The 25540-nt window shown below is 36.8% G+C and overlaps 2 protein-coding genes across 3 annotated transcripts in view; one reads left to right on the top strand and one right to left on the bottom strand.

The window, feature by feature from the left end:
- DPY19L3 (dpy-19 like C-mannosyltransferase 3) overlaps positions 1-14702 on the top strand; it is a 29599-nt gene extending 14897 nt beyond the window's left edge. For both annotated transcript variants that reach the window (XM_090149308.1, XM_090149307.1), the window contains exons 12-19: positions 45-203; positions 560-676; positions 1029-1140; positions 1664-1720; positions 4271-4353; positions 9671-9803; positions 10488-10646; positions 11248-14702. In XM_090149308.1, the coding sequence (XP_090005434.1) occupies positions 45-203; positions 560-676; positions 1029-1140; positions 1664-1720; positions 4271-4353; positions 9671-9803; positions 10488-10646; positions 11248-11409 (982 nt within the window). In that variant the 3' untranslated portion in view covers positions 11410-14702. The remainder of the gene's footprint in view (positions 1-44; positions 204-559; positions 677-1028; positions 1141-1663; positions 1721-4270; positions 4354-9670; positions 9804-10487; positions 10647-11247) is intronic.
- A 67-nt stretch (positions 14703-14769) lies between these two features.
- The window catches only part of LOC116243935 (neural-cadherin-like), a 46760-nt gene continuing 35989 nt past the window's right edge, over positions 14770-25540 (bottom strand). Inside the window, exons 24-33 of the mRNA XM_090149301.1 lie at positions 25331-25458; positions 24843-24970; positions 24245-24368; positions 23492-23672; positions 22743-22909; positions 21724-21988; positions 20963-21143; positions 19952-20196; positions 18729-18883; positions 14770-18168 (exon numbers count right to left, since the gene is read on the bottom strand). Of these exons, the coding sequence (XP_090005427.1) occupies positions 17755-18168; positions 18729-18883; positions 19952-20196; positions 20963-21143; positions 21724-21988; positions 22743-22909; positions 23492-23672; positions 24245-24368; positions 24843-24970; positions 25331-25458 (1988 nt within the window). The 3' untranslated portion in view covers positions 14770-17754. The remainder of the gene's footprint in view (positions 18169-18728; positions 18884-19951; positions 20197-20962; positions 21144-21723; positions 21989-22742; positions 22910-23491; positions 23673-24244; positions 24369-24842; positions 24971-25330; positions 25459-25540) is intronic.

Consider the following 25540-nt stretch of genomic DNA (forward strand, 5'->3'; position numbering starts at 1 on the left):
AATTATGATATACATGATGACAAGTATTATTCTTTTTTCTTTAGAGATTTTGATGCTAGCCTCTATCTTTGTGAAGAAGCTTTTGGTTTACTGCCCTTAAATACTTTTTCAAGACTCTCCGATACGTTACTTTTTTATGTCTACATATTCGTTCTCTTCCCTATGACAGTAACAGCTGCCATTGTTGCTCTTCGGAACCTCAGGTAAAATATATTTCAAAAATAATTCAGTTTGTCATGTTTTGTCATCATTGTTTTGGTTTTTAGGTGTTTGGGTTTTTTTTACTCAGTTTTGTCTTCTTCAGCAGACTTGGGAACTGACAGCAATAGACCAAAATGTTCAAGCATGAGTTTCTAGAAACAATTACAGCCTAGAAACAATTACTTCTAGAAAAGCATATGTGAAAGTAAATACTTAATGCTGTATCAAGCTGGTGCTAGAAGGCTTAATTATATCAAGTGTAATATAAGATTGTGGACTCACAATAGCAGTATTGCCCTTTAACATCAGAAGGATTAAATGCTTTTATTAACACTTATTGCTTGTTGTGCTTAATCAGCTGTTCAAATCAAGCCCTCGAAAAAACAGAAGAACGCACTATATCACTGAAGCCTGATGCTGCTTACAACTTAATTCACACCGTTCTTTTTGGATGTCTGGCATTAAGCACAATGAGGTACTTTCTAATTATTAATCTACTAAAGGTTTCTGTAGACAACGCATTTTAATGAGTGTAAAATACGCTGACCACAAACTGATAGGGCCATGAACCTTCTTTTTCTCCCAGATCTATCATTCCTTCTTGGCTAAAGCATTTCCCAAAATCCTGCCAAAATATTGTTTGGAATTTTGGGAGCAGATATGTCCTCAAGAGCACACAGCAAAGAGTGATGTTTATGTTTCACAGAATTATTGTAGAGTCCTGAAAATCCAAGAAAACTGTGTTCAGAATTTCTGTAACATAAATTCCCTTATCAATACAGCTTGGCAAAAAATGAAAAGGCAAAAACTTGTCTGTATTATTTCAGAATGAAGTACCTCTGGACATCCCACATGTGTGTATTTGCATCCTTTGGCCTGTGTAGTACTGAAGTATGGCGACTTATCTTGAAATGTGCTCATCTCTACACATCACAGCGGGTTAGCACTATGCTTACTGCATTTCATAGAGCTATTTTTTTAATGCTAAATTTTAAAAATCAAATGAATTTTGTTTATTCTTTCAAACAAATTATTTTGGAAGTACGTTTGTATTAACTTATTTGATAAAGTATGTTTTCTGGTGTCCTATATTTTGAACAATTCCATTATAATACTCTAGATGGCAATATTGATATAGCTATGAAAAATAACGACAGCATTACATCTTAGTCACCACACTAAGAAATCATCAGCAGTCCAAAACGAACTTTACAATCTATTAAAGTGAAAAACACAGTGTTTTTGTAGAAAGCAGATTAAACATATAGTTATAAATCCATCATTTTATCATGGGTGTATAAGAAGGGCTTCACTTTAAGACAAAATCAAAATAGGATTGTGACTTTAAAATTCAAAATGTGTAAATTCCAGCACAGTATAAATGTCAGATCAATACATTAATAACTAAGTAACCAAATAAATGTACTGTAATGATAACCTTTTCTTTTGTGATTTTTCTTAGACACAAGTGATTAAATATTTGATACCAATAATTACATTACTATACATTTTATATAAGGTAAGTATTTTTCGCTCAATGTTTTGGCATTTTTTAGTTGAATGGAGTTTTCTAAAGAGATGCTTATGCATAACTGTATAGAAATTTATAGCTAAATCTTCAAAATCATGATAGACCTACTTAACATGTAAATACAATTTCATATGCACAAAAATATATGAAGGGTAACTTGGACTCATTTGATCTAAAGTAGTGTTCATAGAAAAAAGATGGGTTTGTCTAATTATACGTTTAAGTTACCAAGTGTGATTTATATGCATGACTTTATGGAAATATGAGCTGTCTGTTTTGATTTTACCTAAATTACATTAAAAAATGCAGATTACATGCATGTTGTTCAATTGTGTAATGATTTATTGTAAAGAGCAGAAATAATCAAAACATTCACTTTCCTTTTAACCTGCATTTGCAAAGAAAAAAAAAAATCAAAAGGTTTTTCATTGGAGAATTAACTTCTGCAACAGTTTATTTAGTGAAGTTGCACTGATATATTCTACAAGTGGACAACATAGAATATTTTTTTTTCATTTGCATGTTAGTTGGGGAAGTCATTTACCATTTCTACGATCTATGAAAATGATTGAAATAAAGACATTTGTTTTGATACAGGTGATGCTAAGAGCATAACATTCTAATTAATGGTCTAATGTGACAGATCAGATAGGAATGCATTTCTTCTCATTCTTTAAGAATAGATAGAAAGTTCCTGAATCCTGTCAGATTCAATTCTGAAGTCAACAGAAATCATTGATTTTTATATGCTTTAGATCAGTCAGTCTCATTTTTATGGTTGTTTTTTTTTTTTTCCCCCTAGATATGGAAAATAATTTTTACTGACATTAAAAATACCACTATTCAAAGTGCTCAGCAGGAATAGTGAAGTTCATCAGCATGGTATTTTTTCTTGGACTTTCAGAAGTCAGTTCTTACAAATACAGCTACAAGAAAAGTGGATATCTATGATATCTTCTGTGAAAAGCAGTAGGAGTTAGTGAGCTTTCAGGAAGAAGAGTAGCTGACAGACCTGACAGACAGATAAAACTTGTCACCAGATTTCCCCTTAATGATTGGAATAAAAATTCTTACAGAGGAAGATCCAGAAACTACCAATCAGTTTTTTGAGACAGCATTTTGCATTCTCCCTCCAGAAGCTTTACAACAAAACCGACAGAGCAAGTGGCTTTAGATAAGGGACTTCTTTATCTTTCTACTTTCCAGATAAGAATTCGTCTATTCTTGCACAATGACTGCTTGGAGACTGCATGAACATCTTGCATATTCATCACAAACTTTAACTAACCATCACAGTTAGCTATTTTGAACTAGTAGTAAATTCCAATTTCTATTCTATAACCTGTTTTGGATACATTTTTCAGAAGAACCAAGCTTCAGCACTCCTTAAAATAGGAGCATTATGGGATTATTAGCCTAATCCTAAGTAAGCTAATGAAAACCTCTTTTGAGGCTTGTGGTTACTAGGGTCCCAAATACATCACTTGATCATTAATTTTTTCAGATATGGATGCAGCTAAAATGCTAGTTGTTCAGATTTCATCAAGTCTTGAGACCTGCAAAACATCTATATTTCTATTTAAACAGGTTTTCTTCGTTAGTATGGTACAAACAACTTCTTTCAGATAAACTGAAAGTGTTAAATTATTTCTGTGAATTCTTTAGCTGTCCCAGCATTCAGTAGATAGCCCCGTGTCATCAGATTTTCAGTACATCACAGAGCAGGTTTGTAAGATAATCTATAGAATTAAAACATAGTCAATTTCCTTCAACCTCCAGTTAGCAAGTGATGTTCCAAGCCCCCAGAAATGTTTGGCTTCCTGGGGTAGTTCAGCAGCGAAGAGAAGAATTTGTCTTCCCTCATTTCACAGCTGCTTAATTTATTTATTAATCTCAATGGAAATTTTCTGAAGAGCAGAAATAGACTGTTACAATACTAGAGCACTTTGCAATACACAACCAAAACCAGAATTTCTGCCATAACTATCTATTAGATGTTTCACAGTGTAGTCAGTATTTAACAAATGTATCAAGTACAGAGTTATACTAATAAGTGTCTTAATTGGACCAATTATATCTCCTGGGCTCCAGTCCTTCTACATAATTACACTTCTAGTGAAAGAACATATTTTTTACCAAGTAGCTCAGCAGGATCAGTTTCAAATTTGTCCTGAGTTCCAGAATAAAAAATGGCATAAATTGGATGATTTGTTGCTTTTTAAATCATCAGATTTTTCCTATACTTTTCTTATACTTCTTCTGGTGACATTTCACTTTGCAAGCCAGCAATTCTTATTGTCTAAAGAACGTAGGATTGGAATGGGTTTCACCCACTCAGCTTCTGCAGATCTGTAACTCCCAAAATTTATATTATTATGACAGTCACATATCTTTCATAAGAAGAGTAGAGCTTGGGTCTTGTAATCAGTGAGCTAGACAAGGCTGATTACCAACTGAGAGGAATTACTATCTATTTCAGCATCCAGAATTTGTTGGTTTTTTTTCATTCTGTCTTCAGTTTGTGTCTTTTAATTGCAGTTCTGGCCAGGAATAATGGATGAACTGTTAGAGCTCAGAGAATTCTATGACCCAGACACCGTGGAGCTGATGAACTGGATTAAGTAAGAGGATTTTTTCTCTATTTAACTTAAATGCTATTTATGTAAATCTAATGTTCTTAGTTATAGTCCTCTGTTCTGTTTATCACAGGTTATCAGTGAACTCTGGTGACCCATGGAGGTAGTTACGGATGAATGGGGTATCTAGAGGTTACCATACTAATGGCTGTGGAGAACAGCTATATGCAAAGTCCCTCAGCCTGCTCTTCTCTGGTTCAGTATCATGCTATTGCATTGCATGTGTGTCTGGGAATCAGCTGACTCCATTTGCTCCCATGAATACACAGTTTTCCCAGCTGAAGGAGGTCAATTTGGAAGCGTCAAGCTTCTTCCATCATATTACATCTACCTCTTTACATTAGTAGCTCTTCACATTCAAAAAATTTTCTTCTACTTTCTAATTTTAAAAAGCTGAGATGTAAAGTTGTACAGCTGGGAAATCTGTACCCTACATTCTGTTTCTTGAACTTTAAAATATTTATGCTTACAAGAATTAGTCCCAGCATATGCTCCAAACTGTAAACTAATTATTTGTGCTTGACAAGGCTAAAAATAGGTAGAACATCTCTTTCAGAAGAGTGAGAAGTATTTCAAGCCCACCTCATCATGTCTGCCTTCTCACAGAGCATAGGAAAGTGGGCATTTTATTCATGGGAACAGTTTGGAGCACAGCATATAAAAGATCCTGAGAAGAAATGCCAAAAAGGATGTTCTCTGGAGGATGGTGAATTTAAGAGATGCATTCTATTAACATAGAGCTCATCATTAAAACCTTTCAGGTTAAGTTTTGAGGACAGACATTCCTAGAATTTGTATTTATTTGGAACATTTAATTATATACATATATTTTTAATCTTTGGCAAAGATTTTTTTTCAAAGCCAGTTTTTTACATCAGAGAATATTCTGGAACGTACATCTGAGTTTACTACATTGAACACTGACCTATTTGAAGTATTTCCTTGGAGCTCTCTGTTGTGTTTTCATATGCAGTGAACTTGAGTGAAAGCACTCACCCAGCCCATTTTTCCATAGTAGTATATATTTACTACACTCCATAATGTTGTATTTCTTTAATCCATAATACAGAAGGAATAATTCAGAAGTGGAATGTATTACAAACTTTCACTAACTTATTTTGAAAGCAGGCCATGTCTTCTCCATCACTTAGAATCTCTGCAGCCATACTGACACAATTTTGTGACTGGTGTTAACCAGCCTGTCCAATTTAGCACTTCTGTTTTATTGAAAGATAATAAATGTCTCCTGTTCAGGTAGTTCAGATAGTTCAGGTCTCCTTGTACAACAGATGTAGTTTGGTATGGATAAGTATAAAATATGTATGTGGATTTATTCCCAGCCATGCACTGGATTTGACTTGTTCCAATAAGAGTGAGTTTTCCTATGTGCTTTGCACTGACAATCCTGAACTGGTTTTTGTCCTCTTTTCCTGTTGAGTTACAACAGAATTAGAGAAAATTGCTATTTAAAATTTACTGTGTTTATAAGTATTATTCATGCAAAGAGTTAGTTATCAATACACTTAATACAAGACAAATATTTATGGTAAGTTTCTTAAAGTAGGACTGATTTTCTTGAGTTTCATTGTGTAAAAAAAAGTACTTTATGATCTAGAGCTTGATAATTCTGCTACAGTTAATGATCTGTCAAGATTGGTGTCAGAAACTGATCATTCATTATTAAAATTCAGCATGAGGAGCTCTAATTTGTCATGTGTAGCAGTGAATTAACTGTGTCGCGTACTCTGAACAAAAAGAAAACCCTTTTATCTGCTTAGATCAAAATGCATATTAACTTGTCCAAATATACAGTCTGAATCATACGAACTATTAGTCTGTCCACAATGAAGCATCTGCAGATGAATCATTAACTCTCCCCCTTACTAACATTACCATAGCATTTTCAGGAGATAAACAATATTTTAAATATATAAACCAGTCCATAGACAGAATCAGACAGCATCTACTCTACAGCACAATTTTTGACATAATAGGCCTGCATATCCCAGTTTCTCTTTTTTCCTACGAATAACCCAAGGGTAGTTCACAGCTTTGTTCCCAGATGGGAGGTGTACATTAAAGTTCTTAGTTTGGTCTTCAGCCCTAAGACAACAGGAACAACAGGAATATCATCAGGCTTTGGGGTTCTCTGTTTTTTGGGTTTTTGTTTTTTTAAAGAATCTCAAACAGCCAAAACAGTGGAAAAGTAAATTAAGACTAAGATTTGCCAGAGCATAGTTATGTTAAATGGATTTGACTCAGGCATGGGGAAGAAGCAAAGTGAATTTTTATTTTACTGAAAACACCTACCATCTTCAGCTAAGCCTGTAATATTTCAGTAGAGCATTCTGCAAGTAAAAAGACCTTGTAAGGAAAAAAAATTCTGGGGTGGCATACTTGAAGAGACTTAGTCAGAATCTCCTTCTCGAGTCCCTTTGTTCTGTTGATTCATATCATACCCAAGTGTTAGGAAAGGAAATAATCTCAGATTTTCTGGCTTTGAAAGCTGGTTACAGACTTAACTCTGGAGGACATTTAATAGAAATAGCTATTTTCTTTCTAATAATAAAACCTCTAATTGCAACATTTGCTATTTCAGTAGGACTTCCTTCAAACAAAGTTGCAATAATTCTGTGGCAGCTTAGTAAGAAAAAGAATCGCTACCGCTTTTAGAATCTGTGCAAGTAAACCACAGACCCTGTAATGCCTGTAAAGCAGTTTTATTTTTAATGTTTAGTATTTACATAATTCTCTAAATTCTCAAACTTGGATAAAGGAAAGCTTCACACGTTTTACTATAGTGCTTAGTTTACCCATTAGTTCAGCTGTAATTAACTTGTTGAAAGCTTAGAGCTTCAAAAATAAATGAGATTATTTGTTCAAAATGCCATCAGGTCTGCTTGGAATGACATTTAAATTATATAATGTAAATCAGTTTGACCTTAAGTCCTTGTCATTATTTAGTGACATTTCGTACAGAATAAATTGTTTGCAGGCTGGGCAGTGTGGTACGGAGCTTAGCGGAAAGCTATAAAAACAAATTATCCTTTCATTTTATACATCATTTGCTCAGACATTTGTAAAAATTGCTTCATTTTTCTATAATAGAGAAGTGTCATTCTGTGCTTTGAAGCACATTAGCTGCCTTGGATACAGACCACAGCAGTTAGTGCCTGGTTCAGGTGGTGTTAAAGAAGGATGCTCACATGAAATGTAGAAATTATCCTGTACCTGACAAATATTAGTTAATTGTCACATCTCCCTCTAGTGGTTGTTCCAGAACATTAAAGCTCAGTAGCAGCCATGATCTAAAGTTCTGGAAGAACAGGGAAGGCAGACATTGCAGGGAGGTCACACTGGTAGTAGCCACATGTTGGCTTAAATAATGCTTGGTAAATAAAGAATACACTTAGCTGTTTGTCACCCCATCTAGGTAAAAGCAATTAGGCTTTCAGAAAAGAGGAGGCTAACTGAACCCTGCACATTCTACATTTTAGACAAGCAGTGTTATTATTACATAATAGAAAAAGGACATTTGTCATTTGCTCTAGATTTCTTTTGTAAGAAAAGGCTGCAGGTTGTTTCTTGGAAACAGTGTTTTTGTTTGCTTCTGGGTTGTTGCTGGTGGTTTGTTTTTTTTAACCAAGCCTGACTGTACAAAGTTTGCTCTTCGGTCCTTCGTGAATCAGAGCTGCAGAATTGCCCTGGTGAGGCCAAGTCAGGAGATAAGTACTGCTGAGCACTGTAAGACTTGAACAAATCCTGAACAGAAATAGACTTCTCACACTAAAACTTCAGTGACCCAAACATGAATGCTGACATGAAGGTACTCTGAGAGTCATTTTCCATTTATAGTCTAAGCTTCATGAAGTCCCTGTTTGAACCTTGTCCATGTTGTTTTCAGCTTAGTCTAAACTGTGCTTTCCTGCAGATGCAAGGATGAACCCTCACTGACAGCCTGTCATGACCATTACATTTACATTTATTCAGTTCTAAGACTAGTTTATTTCTCTTAATGAAACATTTATTTATAGTGCTTATGGCTTTGAATGTTTTTAGTAAAACAAATTTTTAAAAGACATTAAATATTTTCAGAATTTAAAATGAAACAGGTTTTAAAAAACTGCATACTGAGAAAATTAAACCGGCATATTAAACTATCTCTGTCCCTCCCAGATGAGATTAGCAGTGCAATATTTTTTTTAGGAAGGTTTTATAATTATTAATTCATTTCTAAGCATAATCTCTTGAAAGGCAATAGTAAAAGTTAATACTTGTTTCTTACCATTTTCAAGCCTGTCATGGAGCTTAAAGATGACTGAATTTGTAGATGCAACTTCAAAAGATTCCCTAAAGCCGCACCCTAAAGCATCACATTTGTTTGAGTATCATAGGTGCCACGTGTGCATGTATATGAATTTTAGGCATCTGTCCACATTCCCTCAATTTAATTTTACTTGGTTTAATGTATACTTCTTTCTGCTGTTTTAATCTTTTGATAGAACATCCCTTAGCTATGTGCCCACTGAGAGATGGAAACCAGCTAAGCACTTGGCACACTACAACCACTTATTAGCCTCTATTTACAGTAGCCTCTCCTGCCTGGCATGTTTATACTATCTTTTTTGTCTGCTGTCTCTTTTCATATATTTTACATTCTAAACATGTTGGGGGAAGCATGGATAAGAAATCCTTGGAGATTGTGGGCAGGGTACTTAAACAATCCCAAAACACCAACAACTTATTTAGTCAACAATTCCAGACACTGTCTATGGTTTTCAGATGAGATCACAAAATCAATAATAGTATTTCTGTCTGGTATCTTCCCCCATGCTTTTTGAAATTGGAAGACTTCTTTCATAATTTGTCTCCCACAGTTGCCCAAATAGAAAGATCAGTACATCTGACAAAATAAAATTTTCATTCCAAGTAAATACTGAGACAGTAATGAATTTATGCATTCAAATAATCTGTTTTATGTAGAGTAACTTATATTAGATACAAAATGTAAGTCACAGACTTTCTTGAAGTATTTAAATAGTTAGGATATGGAAATCACAGATATTGAGTGTCTGTATGAACCCAAGAAATCTATGAAATACAGAAGTACACTTTCAGGAGGACATCATTAAAGGGAATATTGGAATTTAAGGCCTCATATTTGAAAAAAACAGTTACTTGAACAGTTTGCTCCCTGAATAGTGGAGAGAGAAATATTTTTTCCATCTTTTTTCTGTCTGATCTGAAGTGATGCAAAAATGCCCCCAGAGAGACATCCTCAGACTTATCAACATTTGTTTAGGTCAAATACTCCAAACACAGCAGTGTTTGCTGGAAGCATGCAGCTATTAGCTGGAGTCAAACTGTGCACTGGACGGACATTAACTAATCATCCCCATTATGAGGATAAGCATCTGAGAGAGAGAACAAAACAGGTAAGAATATTTCAACTGCTTAAGCTAGTGTTTTTGATATCACTGGCTCCATTCAAGAAAACTCTTCCACCTCTAGTGGCATACTGCAAGTGACATTGTGTGCTTTACTTATTACTCTAACTTACTGTGAGGTACAGTTCCTGGGCTTTATCTCATTTGCAAAACTCAGTGCTTTGAGTATCTGGTGTATGTCTGAATAACTGAACTAGATGCTCAGGCTCATTCTGAGTGAACTGCCTTGGGTGTTATTAGTATTAATCGATCCTGCTGCCCAGTTGGGCTGTTAAACCCACATAGAGCACTTCCTCATTTGCTTGGTAATCCCTTCAGTTCCCATGAGAAGCTATACAAATATGGAAAAATTGTTCTGGAAGTTTTACAGGCATCTACCAGAGCCTTTCTGAAAACAGTTGAAATATATTTCAGTTTTTTAGTCAGCAGCACTACTATTACCACAGATCCATAATGTAAATATGAAAATAATATAAGAAACTGTAAGTGGCAAATGAATAAGAGTGGGGTTTTGGTTTATTGTGGGTGTGTTGGGTTGTTTGTTTTTTTAATTCCTGATTCAGATCACATGGATCTCATTTCTTCCTCTGGTTCAAGATAACGGAATCATAAAAGAGCATACAAATACATGATCATGCATGTATCTTACAACTTAGTTTTCTTCCTTTATAGATATATCAGATCTATGCCAAGAGGTCTCCTGAAGATGTTTACAGAATATTGCGATCCTTCAGCACAGACTACGTGATCCTAGAAGACAGCATTTGTTATGAAAGACGACACAGTAGAGGCTGTCGGTTGCGTGACCTACTAGATATAGCAAATGGTCATGTAAGTATCACATAGATTTATAAAGAAAATACATTTTGCTTAGCTTCTTGTTGAAGTTCTGTTATGACGTGGAGTAGCTTCAACCATTTCCACTTCATCATGGGTGTAAAGTAAAATCTGGAAGTAAAATCTGATGGAGTTTTTGGCCATGCTCAAAATTGCCATATTGAGCCCTCCTTGCATTTACCAGTATTTGATAAAATGCAGCCTGAACAAAATAAACAATAGCTTCCTGCTGAGCTTCAAGTTAGCACTATGCAAACAGTGCTCTCTTTCACAGGGTAAATCACTTCACAGCTTTGGTTCCCTTGGGGAAAGTAGACAATTGTATTACAATCTTGTTAGGGGAATTTTCAAGCTTTTCTAGAACTGACATGGAACCTGAGCAGACCATTTTATTCAAAGCAGGTATTTACCACTGACAAGTAAACCTTTTATCCATAGTAGAGACAATGGTACAGCAAATCTTACTCGTTCAACACAGTAAACAGAGTTAACAACTCTGACTAGTCTGACCCTCTGAATGTGTTGTCGAAGTTGTTTTTAGTTTCTTGTTATTTCTTATAACTGAATTTCACAAATCTGTTCAATTTCATTACAGATCATGGATGGTTTGGGAGAGAATGAACCAGATTTGAAGCCTTCGTTGTATCCTCGCTTCTGTGAGGAAATTAAAAAAAATCTGCCTTCTTATACTATACACTTCACTAGAGTGTTTCAAAACAAAACATTCCATGTTTACAAACTTGCTAAACATAAATAACATTACCAACAATGGCTTCAAGTTCAGTATTTTAATGCTAGGACCCACATGAGAAAATGCCGAATTTTACAAACATTTTACGTTTGTAAGACATTTTACACGGATGGTTTCTTGCTAATTACTGCAGTTCTTTTTTTATTTGTTTGGGTTTTTTTTAAAGACAGTTTTAGTTTTGATAATCTTTTTGATGTTGCCAAAATTTTCATAGATTCATAAATAAATGCTATCTGGGACCATTTTGATTATAAAATCTGACCTGCTGAATACATAGGATGTAAGTGTTTTCCAGCTGTAACCAGTTTAAAGACACACAAAACAAGCAGCATGCATGACCACTGCAGCCTGTGCAGATCTGCTCACTGCTGTGCTTTTTTACTACAAAATGATAGAAATTCAACAAAAGCAGGTCATGCTATTCTATACTGAATATGTAATATCTACGCGAGTCTTTAAAATGTTATAAAAAGAAAAAAAAACAGTTTAACCTTACAAATCTGATCTATTCTGACAGGTCTCGTATGCTCTTTCAGTGCCTCTCTTTTGAATTCATTGGGAATGTATACAGATATGAGTTTCCAAGTTTGTGAGTGTGATTGCAGAAATTGTCCTGCGTTTTTAGCGAGACAGAAACACACTATTTTGTAATGTGAAGCATTTGATGATGGAGTGTCGTATTTCTGATGAACGCTGAGGTCGGAGCATGCTTGATACACGTTGCATGTATCCCTGTAAAATATCCTTTTAGAATGCTCAGGACAAACAAAGAACAAATTTCTCAGCTTGGACTCTTGTTCTATTTGCTCTATTTGCTCTCTGAACTACAGAGGATCTATTTTCCCCCCAACATGAATTCCATAAGTAGGGTACCAAAATTGAGCAGTGCCAACTTTACAAAAAAAAATTAACCCCTAAACTTGACAGGAACTTTCTGGTATTAGAGCTTTGATTTACTTTATTCCAGATGCAGAGCTGTCAATTCTGTCACAAAAATCACCGTATCCATGCCCTCTAGGCTAAGAGAAAGAATACAGTTACTTAAAATATATTTGGAAGATAAAATGAATGCAGTCCTCAATCCTGAGATTTTGTGATTTGTTTGTAGCCTTTGTCTTTTTACCAGACTAGAACTTTGCAGACGGTATTGACTTTTTAAATGCTATGTAGATGATGTGTCACTTTTACTGTGTTTTAGCACTGCTTTGGTTTTATATTGAAATTAGAGATTAAGTCTAATTGGAAGTCTAACAGTACTCTCCAACTTTAATTAGATATCACTAGGATCATTTATTTCTTACGAAAAACAGAATTGTAATAATCAAGTGCCTCTAGGCCAATGTTGAATTAACATTTGAACACCTATAAGAGTGTTTGTGGCCTGTGCATATAACTCTGTTATAATAATTACCAATGCAATTAATTTCTAATGATGGGAAACTTAAAGTGCTACTGATAGCAAACTCCACTTAATTTAATCAAGATGTGTAATGAGATTAGCTTTCACAACTGAGTTGTGTTCCAATTCCAAATGATTTAAATGTTTTTCCTTTTCAGTTGTACAAAGGTAAATTACTGCAGAGATGGAGATAGTTCTGTCACATGCTCAAACAATTTTATATTCAGTAAATACTCATTAAACAATGTTGAACATCTCTCTGTACTTCCATGCTAACACAAAAGGAAAGCATACTTTAATCAGACTGTATTTAAATCAAACATTGACAGTGGCTAGGTTGTTAAACCGAGCAACTGAAACTCCTGAATAATTTCTGTTCTGTATCCCTTAATGAGGTTGGAGACCACTGCAGATTAACATAATACAATAATAAAACATTTTAATCAGTATTAAAACTTTAATTAGGCCTGTAATGATGCATGCCTGTTCTTTCTGAAAGCATGGGTCAGTGAATTCCTCAGTGAGTGGCTTACAGTAATTGAAAACAAGCACACGTAAGGTAAAGTATATCCAGACTGAACTGTCTTATTTTAAAAATGTGGTTGTATCTTTCTTTAAAGGTGCAGTAACTTTCTTCTGATTGAAATGAGAGATTTGAAGCTCCTGTGGTACCCAGGATTCTCACAATTTATTTGTCAGTAACAGCTGAAACTAGGAAGTCCAGACTATAAGTATTTTTAAATAGATTCCTTTTCTTCAATAGCACAGCATCTAATTTAGCTAAAGAAGAAATTTAACCTTTTTGTAGAAAATACTAAGTGGTTTTGTTTTTAAAAAATATAAAGAACAAAAGCCAGGCATAAAACCCATGTCTCTCCCAATGCAGAGCTACCACAGTAACACAACTTCTGCTCCTAATACAAACATCCCCCTAAATTAGCACAGAATTTGAAGCATTACATACCAGATATTTTTGAAAATTTTTGCATTTAGCAGCCATTAAGGCCAAGGTAGTTTGTGACACTTTTAAATAACTCCAGCAGTTTCTGTACCTGAATCACGTAAGAGAAGATGGAAGTGCACACTTAAATAACCACATAGTAGAGCAGTTAGAAGACCAATCTTACAACAGCAACATAGAAAATGCCAAGAAACAAAAGCACCTACCAGTTCCAAGGAAAGGCACACTCATCAGCACAGCCCTCAGAAGCAGCAAGCAGCTGCTCTCCTGGTCGACTTTAAAGGCTTGCCAGCAGCAAGGCATGCTAGGGAGGCTGTTGGTCAAAGCATTGGGCTGGGACACAGGTGGTACAAAGGGCTACATTTTGTATTCCTGGAGGCTGGGTTTAAGTACTGAAGTACTAAAGACCTCCAGGAGGTATGTTTGTCTGGCTGATTTCTTCCACTTCTTGAGTCTTACTAATGAAATACTGCATTTAAATGTGCAATTTTTTTAATTTTTTGTTCTATGACTTTATCTGTTTCTGAACCACATTGTCCTGATGCACCTTATTTCCAAGTGGCTGTTGTGGCATCGTTGTTTCACATATTAAATGCGATGCACATCCAAGAATGCAATGCACTCACAAAAATCTTACAAATAATTGGCTATATGAATGACACCATCATGATTTCTTGTCTGCGTTATCTACTGTTAGGAAGGACTGCTAAGCTGTGCACTATCAATGGAATGGTAGGCACTGAATAACCTATTTTAGATCACAGAGACAAAATGTTATCATGTAGCCAAGACGTTTTTAGGGGAGAAAAGCCCTTAGGTCTGTAAGTATATTTTCATTTTGTGTTTCAAAGTTCCGTTGGTGTGATCTAACATATAGTTATTTTCTATGTTGTTGTAAAGGAATATGTGTACTAAATAAATTGTGTAATTTGAAAATCAGATATTTTGGTTTTTATGGTGGGATGGACTGAGAAAGTTGCTGTTATTTTTATTTCAGTCTGTACTAAGGGGAGAAAAGAATTTTCACAAGTTTCTACTTTTCTCAGGCATCTTCACATGTATAGTAGTACTCTTAGAAGGAGTTTTCTGAGAGTATTGTCACCAATGTTAAGTACAATTAATTAATGGAATGTAATCATAACATGCTGTGCTTGTGTGGATAGGATTCCATGTTCCAGAGAAGCAGGTTTCTCAAAACATCTTTATTCATCAACAGCACTCAACAAGAAGGCGCACACTATTCAAGTCCCCAGGAAATGGTCATGGCTGTTTTATTTTATTTTATTTTTTGTCATTTCAGCAAGTAAGAAATTGCTCAGCTTGCTCCTCCTCTCCTAACCCTGCTTCTTTCACAGCTGTGGTTTTTCTTCTAAGCATGTTAGCCAGTAGGTCAGACCTAAGGAACAATCAGCTTTCATATGGCTTGGCTACATGTTACATACTTGGAATGTTATGTTAAAAGGGAAAAAACACGAAGATTAATGCAGTTGGCAGGCAGATTAAATACTAATATCCACATGATTATTTAAATTTCAGACCTTTACAAATATACTAAATAAAACCTTCTTTACATGTTAAATTCTGTAAAGAATGTGGAAGAAGATTAATAGAAGTACCAGATTACTGAAAATCCAACTACCTAGGGACCTAGTGATGTTTATTTAAATTTTTTTCTCCCCCTCACTCATTGCAAAGCTTCCTGTTGGCAGGCCAGCTGGCCCTTGTTCTGGAGAGATGTTTCTGCTGTACTATGATAAGGGTTTTTGTAGAGGAACTGAAATTCTTGTGTCTTATATATGTGGAACAAGTGCTTTGAAAAACTGCATGGTAATTATAAGAACAACATGCAAATTAAGACATAAATTAATTGAACTAATTAGCAATCTCTAGAAACAAGGAAAGCAGGTCTTTAATAGAGCATGACAGCTCCAAATGAGTACATGCTGAGATTCTACATACATAAGTTCATGTAGCATTTGAAATGTTTTTTTCTGACCTTTTTGTTTCATTCTGTAAAAACCTTTGTCAAACTGCAGTTCCAAACAGATTAACTCTGAGTGTTTATTTATGATTTATTTACAAATCAGTACCATAGCTGGAATTGGGATAGCAGTAGTAGAGCAGCAACTTCAGTTCGGCTTTCAAATTGCCTCTTTGGGAATGGAAATGAGAGACTTCTCAACCTGAGCAACAGCTACAGCTGTGACTGAGCAACCTAGCTGCCCATGTGGTGACCTGGCTATAAAGTTCTCGTCTGGCTTGCTTTTACTCCACCCAAAGACCATTTAAGTACTTCATAGATGTCTAAGAGCTTCAATGGGACTGAGCTCTCCTTCTCACTACATCCTGTAGTCAAATTATTTGGGCACTTTCTTGGAAAGGTGAGCATGTTTGTAATTTTTCTGAGAAGCTCAGGGATTTGCTTAACTGCAATGAATTTGCTGTTCATGGCATTTTGTTTAAAATCTCAACTTGGCATTCATGCGAGAATGAAGATTACAGGATATGGAAGAAGAGGAAAGAAAATGACAGGAGTGTTTTGAGATGTATTGGATTTGTTGTCATTTGTCCTGCCTAATACACCTGGCAATCTGTTGCCATCTGCCTTTTGTACAGGTCCATGTCCTGTTCACATGGTGAATGTTAGGCTCAGAGTGACAGGGCACACTGTGTCTGCATCTCAGCTGCTGAATCCTAGCCTGAGAGTTGAATGTAGAGTGAGGCCTGTGAGGAGTACAGCATGAATAACTCTATTGCGTGCAAAGTTAATAATTTTATTCTTAGAATAATTGCAAAAAGTCTTTGTTTCTGAGAATAATACTGGCCTGTTGCCCCAGTCAGCTTGCAGCAGCCTGTATGGAAAACTCAGATGTAATGTCTGAGTTGAATACCCAGAGCTTGAGTCCACATGTCAGCTAGTAGCATCAGCTGCTTCCCTCAGCTCCCTCTGAGCCAGAAAAGGGTCCTTGAATGTGTCTGTAGAAGTGACAGATCAAAGCTGAGTGAGGAATAACTCAACAGGAGTCTAAACTTTAGTCGACCTTAAACACATGCAAGGAAGAGACATAATAGTCAAAAGGCTTATTTATTATTTATATGGTGCTTTAGGTATGCATGACACTGCACAGGCAAATAAAAAGACATTGTTTGCCCTAAAGAGCTTACAAGCTAAATTAAATTAAAAGCGACCAAAATGACAGTATATCCATAGTGGCAAGAACACAAGGTGTGCAGATACAATTAATGCTGCTTGAGGAAGGGATAGTTTGTTGTTGTTCTTTGTTTGTTTGTTGTTTTTTGTGGTTTGTTTTTTTTTTTTGCATAGTTTCTATTTACTTCATTTTTTGTTCACTGTTTGTGACTGCACTGTAATGAACTATAGAATCTGACATACCTGACTTTTGACCATTACAAGACATTAGCCAGTGTTTCCCCACAGGTAGATGTATCAGGAAAACAATAATATAACTTGTGTGCCATCTGTGAATCAAAATTACTAGGCATGGGTAAAAATAGCCTTTACCTTTTCCAGACAAAATGCCATGTTATCTGAAATGTGCAACCATTAGTTGAAACTGTCTCACAAACATGTGCAAGAACAAGATTCTGCATGAACATTTATCATTTGAAAATTTGCAAGTAAATCTAGCCTATAAAATAAAAATAAAAGCCAGACCTCCCCAAAGAAGCTACTGATTCAATTGCAAGCAAAACCATTGAATTTCTTCACTTTAAGTACGTCATTGTTTTATGCTTTCTTTCCTTTAGTTTTTCTCCCCAAAGTAAATGTTCAGAGCCCAACAGCTCCTACTATTAAATATTTTGTTTAAGAGCAAATTGGTGCCCATTAGTGGGAAAGCTGTTTTGAAAATAAAAAATAAAAGAAGGAGGAAGGGCATTGGTACATAATCATTGAAAGCAAGCAGCAAGAGCATGAAAAGCTGTCCTTCACACTCCCTTCCAAACACTTTGAAAAAAATACAGCTGGTATCTACCGATCTTCTGCATCCGTATGCGAGTAGAGTTCACTTAATTTCTCGAACTTTGGTCCCCACTCTTTAATGTTGTCATACACTATGGCCTCATCTGGCTCAGAAGAGCTCAAGGTACTGAGACCACTAGCGACTGAGCCTTCTCCTTCAGTGTGAAACACCTGCAGTGAGTCATGGGGAACAGCCTGGGGACCGTGGTCAGCATCTCGAACAACATCTGACACGTACTGTCCGAAGGCTCTGCTTGTAAAAGATGTTTGCATAGTCACCGATGTTCTGCTCTGCTCCTGCACGCTTGGAGATGCAGCACTAAAGAAGCTGTTCAGTTTTGTTGTTTTTACTTTCTTCTTGTAGAGGGAATAGGCTGGGCTGGTTTGAATAGACACCTGCAGTTCTGCCATGTTGTATGCATCCTGGAGTGAGAAACCATTCACATTACATTCACATTCTCTAGTGGTCCAACTTTTCATGTTTTAGTGGACAGAAAGAAGAATTTAATAACAAGTCAAGTCTGCACTGAGAGATCTTTGAGAAAACAAGGATAGCATTTGGAATAGCAGAAAAAATGCTATCTCCAGACTCCAAGAAGAAACAGCCTATACAGAATAATCCACATTTTCAAGCCCATGGTGCTACAGCAGTACTCAGCAGAGAACCACAGCACCTCCTGAGCCATGAAAGCAGATATCAGCTGTTGGCTCTTTACTGCTAAACACACACTACCAGAACGTTAAAGATGCACACAGGATCACTTGCTTTGAGACAAATTAAAAATTGATAGGCACTTATCTACTTACAAAACATGAACCCTTGCATGCAAACCGTTGCAAATAACTGATCTATCAATTGCATTAATAAAACAATAGAACAAAGGTTAAGATCCTCAGCTGTAAAGGAAAAGCATAATACACGTTTTCATTATCATGGTGAGCCTCAGACCCTTTTAACAGTAATGTAGCACAGCAATCCTTACTTGGTCTTGTTCCCCACCCCCTTCTTCATCGTAGTTGAGGATATTTTCTCTGATGTCCTCCAAATCATCATGATGTGCAGCTGCACGGTGAACTGCTCCTTCCAGACCTTTATGGTACTTCCAGTGAGCCCACAAGAAGACAGCACTGAACAGAGCTGTGTAAACGCACAGGAGCAAGAAAACAGAATTCAGAATATATGCAGAAGTGCTGCAGTGTGACTAAGACATCAGCCACTCTACACAAGGACTACAGAACTGGTGCACAGTCAGAAGCACTAGGGCTGTAGTTTTGTATTTCTCAAGTGATTGATTGTGATTTTCTTCGATGTAGTTACACATGAATATGAAAGACAGAAGACCTCCAGAGAGTATTTTGAACAACACCTTTAAAGTACAGCTTTGAAGTTGCTAACAAGTAACTGAGATTCTAAAAGCTGTGAAGCCAGCTAACTTCCCACGTTATCTGCAGTTCATATTTGCACGGCAAACATGGCAGACTCAGGGAAAGAGATGGTATTTCCAGTAGCTACAGATAAATTCAAAATAGCCCTCAATAAACTTTCATATTCTTACTACAACTTCTGAATTAAATAAAAATTGTGAAAGCTATGAGCAAAATCCTGTGTTCTTAACTCAGGCGAACCTTCACGAAACATGAATAAGAAGGACCAGCACATGTGGTCCTTCCTCAGCACTGAGATCCTTCTTTGGCTTTTCTTTCTGCGACCAAATACCAAAGCACAAAAATGGTTCTAGAAGCAAAAAGCAGCTGAGAGTTGTGTCACAACTGGTTAAGATGCAGGAGACTGCTCTTTCCAACCAAGTTCATTCCTATCACACAGCGTATTTCTGCTGCACTGAGAAATGTTTCATGATCAGTAGCATTTCAGACAGTGTGTGTTTGGTAGCATTTTTTCCTCATTCTCTTCAATTGCATTTGCTTCCAGTTACTATCTGAACAGTTCCTTAGGAATGAAGTGAAAATGTGCAAAAAATAGAATAGCAAAGATCTTCCATAGCTATTAAGTGTTATTCACTTAGCAGCATATGCACGTGGGGATGAGAAATGAGTTTCCTGATGGAGCTGAGACCACGGCAAAGAAGTGAAGGCAGTCAAGTTGCCAGTAGAAACTTTAGTTGAGCATGAGGATGAGATGATGACCAGGACAAGATGGATAAATGAGATCACCAGAGGTAGTACAATAAGTAGTTACCATAACTACCTAACAGTGCCAAAAAGCAAATGCAGATTGCAAACATGGAACTAAAGGTCAGGCCTGTGTCCTTGTGAAAGATCGCCAATGTGATTTCACAGTTACGTCCAGTATAGCCATCAGGGCAGTGGCATTGGAACTTGGTTGGTGACTGCGAGACGCAGGTACCATAGTTACAGGGCCTTTTTGCACATGCAGTGAGGACACACTGTCTGCCTGTGGCATTCTCCACAATCATGTGTCCTGGAGGGCAACTGAAAAGATGAAGGCAAAACAAAACCATTAAACTCTGAGAAAAGTAGACATGAAAGAAATCATTTTATACTTTAGAACAGTCTTTAAGGACTCTATAATTGCTGAAGAAGCTGCTAGATGTTACTTGTATTAGAGTAACTACAGGACTGTAGTCTTTTCTAGAGCAGTCATACAATAGCAAGCTCCACAACTTTAAGTTTTTACATCTGGGACTTTCAGAACTGAAGTAGTTGCACTGCCTTCTGCAAGATTACCTCTGCAAGATCCTACAAAAACCTAAACTCAGTCCCAGCTGAATACATAATTCTTATGGTGCTTTTAATTCAACTTGAGAGGCCTGTAAGGGAACAAAGGTCACGGCTTAAGTGATGTAAGAGTCAGGTACTAGCAAAAGAACGCACATCTACAATTGCACAGCATAAGCCTCAAGAGAGAGAGCCGTGCTAGTACTGCATGCTAACAGACCCTATTTCATAATTTTGGGGGTTTTAAAACATTTTGCACGTTCTGCTATTCTCTAAATATTTTTCAATTAAAACAGGCAGCCAAAATCATTGCAGAATCAGTGATGGCTCTGATTTACATCAGCTAAGGGCAGCACCTAAAAGGAGAGTGTTCTCTGAGTAACCTGATGTCTATGCAGCATCCAGCTGTTTCTCCATAGTTCAGCCAATTTGATGAGTGGCAGTCTTGAAGCTGCATGCTTCTCCAGCAACCACCCTTTCCTACCTGAACATGGAGGGTGCTTTCATTTCCATTAATTACCTGCATTCATGCATCATCCACAAATCAATACAAATAAATTCCGGGTTACAAGGGTTATTCCTACAAGCCTCTGAAGAACAGCCTTCTGTGACACCTCGGGTACTTAATACTGACACCAGCTCCTTTGTGTGAGTGTCCAGTGGGATCCTGTAGTTATTAAATCTGACATCCTTCATACATCCTGAGGCAAGACACAAAGAAGCTGTTTTAAAGGCCATTCAGCAAGAATGATTTGAAGCAGCTGTAAGCTTTGGCATAATTTGTGCTTGACAAAGGACCCAGACTACCAAAGCTTAAATCTAGGACTGAATTTATCTAAACCTTCTTATTACTGTGCTCTATTATCTGACCATTTGTAAAAGTTTTTATCAAGATTCCCCATATTTTCTACAAAACCCAAGTGCTGCTGCAGACCTGCATCTGTGTTTTCAATAGAGAATTCCAATTTGCAATTTTGCAACATCTTTCAATGAGTACCACAGTGTACCTTGTGTTTGGATCTCAGTTACAAATGCTCGATATACGGCCATGGGAAGAGGTTACCATCTTGGATTGAAATCTTGTAGCTAACAGTATGCCCACATATTTCTCTGCTATATCTTCTAGTCAGAACAGTTTATTTGTCCCTCTTGCAGAATCACACAAAAAATCCACTTACTTATTTGTGGGCTCTACACAAATGGGGCATGCCAGTGTAGTATCAATAAAGTTTCATTTTCACAGGTTCATATTCTGAACATCGTAGATCATTAATTCCTTACCTTGAAAACTCTTGTTGAGATCAAACGGGTAGGTGTTTCCAAGGACCAAACTGCTGGGGTCAATCACAATCTCTTTGTATATTCCTGCTGCTTTCAGAATTTCTCTCGTCCCACCTCCTTCATGAAGGCGAAGAGTAAATTCATTTTCATTTCTGTCCAGTGTGATGTGATGCCACTCACCATTATCAATGTTGTACGATGGAAGGCTTACAAAATAGTCTCCATCACCCAGATTATATGAGACTGCTAAGAATCCCCGAACAACCTTATGGATAATTAACAAAGCAGTAGGACAGAAAAGAGAAGTCATCACCTAACAGTTTATATTGATCTGTAACTATCACATTACTTGAACTAAAATATGTACATAGTCATCAATCTTAAATAAATGTAGGGAACATTTACACTGCATGTACTGAGATGATGGCATAATAATGTAAAGTTACTTTAAGTGCTTCTGAACTAGACAACCTAAATACTGGCAGCTGTGTATCCACAATAGTACATAATTAATTCAGAGCAATTTTACCCTGCCTTCTCAGGCAAATTGATAAGGTTCATCAAAAGGTTAAGAATCTGGTGCATCACTTCTACAGTGACAACTTAGCTCAAAAGACAACTCATTCAGTGGTATAAGTGGAACAAGATGTAATTTTCAGAGGCCCGCAGCATTAGATCTGCTTACAGGCAGCTTTCTTGGCAGGGTCTGATCTATGCAGAATCAGCCACTTCTGGCCATGGCTGAGCAGACAGAGCTTTTCTGTATAGCTAACTTCACTTCACTTAAGCAGGCATTAAATTCCTTTGAAATCCAGTGGGATTCCAAAGTGGATTGTAGGGTCAACGCCTTAACCAAAGCCTCAGATCCTTAGGCATCCATAAAAAGAACTCCAGAGGTTTTTGTGCTTAGCATTAGGATTTGAGTTCTATTTCCAACTCTTAGATTAGTTTCTCTGGGCTAAGTATAGGCTGGCATCGATTTAACTTTATGCTATTACTGTCTGGGATGACCTGCTCACCTGCAGGGTTATGTGTTCATCCTTATTTCGAGACAACATGCTTGTGATGACACTGTCAGGCTTCCGTGTCCTAATCATGGCTTCAAACAGCGTCCTGCGGGCAGGCACACTGATGGGAAGCTGATAGCGAATGTGACTTCCTGGCCCAAATGTGTATTCCCTGGCAACTAAAAAGACAGGGATAAAGAACTTTAAACCATTCTGTAGCAAGAAGGAAATGTTACAATTCCCATTATTTTCATAATAAGTGTTGAAAGTAAAAGAAATTATTGTAGTGCAGAGCATAAGATCCACGAGACATAACTTGGCTATGTCCTTTCATCTGTTTCCACAACTTCCCAGTTGCTCTCTTACTTCATCTTCCCCCATAAAGAGGTGATCTCCCTCCTGACTTAATTTTCCTAATGCTCCTCTTTACAATGGTCAGGATGACAGCAGGAAAGCAGAAGCTCTGACCAAAACAAAAGAAAATACTGCAGATAAAATGCCACAACCAATTTTCACAACCTATTCTACAGTTGTCTTTTTGCTGCAGACTTTGACTCCATTAAAGAAGGGTCCTGTACCTAAAGCACAGATCCATGAGCCCAGCAGAATCTTTTTTTCAGACATCAACAGAACCATAAACTCCAATTCCAGTTGTGTAGTTCTAATTCTCAGCAATCACTACTTGCAAACATTTTAAGTTTGTATTATGTTTGTATTGTAAAATGAACCTATTGATAATGTAACAGAAAAGCAGACCTCACCTTTATCACATCGATAGCCATAGTAACCAGGCAAGCAATGACAAGCAAAGGAGCCCCAGTCTCCAAGACACCTCCCATGAATACCACAGGAAGAAGAGCCCATGGCCTCACAGCTCCCATCAGTAAGTGTGCAGCCTGGAAAGCTGTTCAGGGACTCTGCGGGAGACTGAAGGTCATATACCTTCAAAAGAAAATGGTATTTACACCTCATTCTTAAATAGAATTAGCTATACCATGTCAGTCTGTTCTTCAGTTGTAGTGTTTAAGACACTGTTTGCTTTTTGACACTGAAATTTTAACTTATTTCAACTGAAGTCCAATTTTTAAATATTAAACACCAAGACTGTAGTTTGCTTTGAATACATTCAACTGAGTATGATAGCAAAAAAAACCCAAACCTTAATATTTCCTAACAAACAACACACCTGGCACAAAGACACCATCAAGCCATTGCCATTCAGAAGTTCCCCGAGTGGGCAAAGCAGCATGAAAAACAGCTGCACAATGTAGGATATAAAGAAAGGCAGAGGTTTGTGGTCTCTAATACATCTGTTCATAATTATGAAACATTTTTTCCGGGTAGCTATTCTAATTATGACAGAAAAATCCAGAATTTTCTTCTATTATACACTGATGCACAAGGGCATTGGATAGAATAATGGAAGCAATAATTTCAGAGGTAATAGAAATTTAGTAAAAATTTAATAATGAAATTTCTTCCTTTGCTAAAGCAAAACATTACTCTTCTCTTACCTGGCTATCCAAGATGAAATTGCGCAAACAACCAGAGAAGTGTTTGTGTAGCAGCTGTGGGTAGGAATATGGCAACGATTCTTTTACACCGCCCAGCTGAAGAACATGGTTCCCATCCAAATACCTTTTGACATGATATGCATCACAAAAGCAAATGTGAAAGTATCATCAAATACATTACATAACAAGACAGTTAAACATCTATACTGCATTTCCGAGGAACGCGGGCTTCCTAAAATAACAGAAGAAGCCAAATATTACCTCCTTCTGACTCCGAAATACAGCTGATCAGTGAGCAGGAACTCTGGCCCTTTAAAGTTAAGGATAATTTATTTTTTCTTTAGTGTTACGAAGTCTGTTGGGAGTTTGACTGTGGGATACTTTCTTACAATTCAAATGTCTGTGTTCAGGCCAGGAAAAGCTGTAACATCCTATACACCAAGTGCACTTTTGTGCACACGCTCCTCTTACACTGCAGGAAGAAAGACTGTTTTGCATTGATAGAGGCCAGAAAGCTAAAAGTTGGCTCAATGCAGTCTTAAAGGTACCCGTGCTCTGCAGTTTCTTCCCATCACTCCTCTGAGCCAAGGAAACATACCTGGCCCTTCGGGGAACAGACCCAAAGACTTCACAGTTTGTACGATCGTCAGCAGACAGCCATTTGCCCACTCCTTCTATCTCTGAAACAACAGCTGTGCTGCAGTGATCCAAAATGAATCGAACATCCTATGCCAAAACATAGGATTACTGAAGTAAGAATTACTGTAAGAATCAGGAAGCAAAGTGACAGCAATTTTTCATCTCTCTTTTTTTTTTTTTTTTTTTTTTTTTTAAGATCATAAAGCAAAAAATGTTGGTTTTTTTGTTTTGTTTTGTTTTCCACCTTGCAATAAAAACAGTCAAGCCAAAACAGAATCATCTAACAAAAAAAGATTTAATTTTTACTCTGAATAGTTCAACCATTTCTATTAGGTCTACAAGGATGATTAGAATAATACATAGAATTATCCAGTCTCTTTTCTCTACTCTCATGTATCTGCATAGGTAAATGCCAATATTCTGAAAGGGAAAAATCAAATAACTGACCTGGCCATTAGTTCTCACTTCCAGTTGATGCCATTTTTTGTCTGTGACGTTCAGGTGACTTGGAAACTGCAGCATCACAGAACCCGAGCCATGGCTCATCTTCAGCACAGGAACGCCACTGGAGAGTTCTTACACAGCACAGAAAAGATAAATCACATCCAGCTACAGTGTCCTTCTATTTTGGATATTTTGGCACAGCTGGGGGATGTG

Source organism: Phasianus colchicus, chromosome 13 (genome assembly GCF_987193195.1).
Source record: "Phasianus colchicus chromosome 13, bPhaCol1.hap1.1, whole genome shotgun sequence".
In the NCBI taxonomy this organism is placed as follows: domain Eukaryota; kingdom Metazoa; phylum Chordata; class Aves; order Galliformes; family Phasianidae; genus Phasianus; species Phasianus colchicus.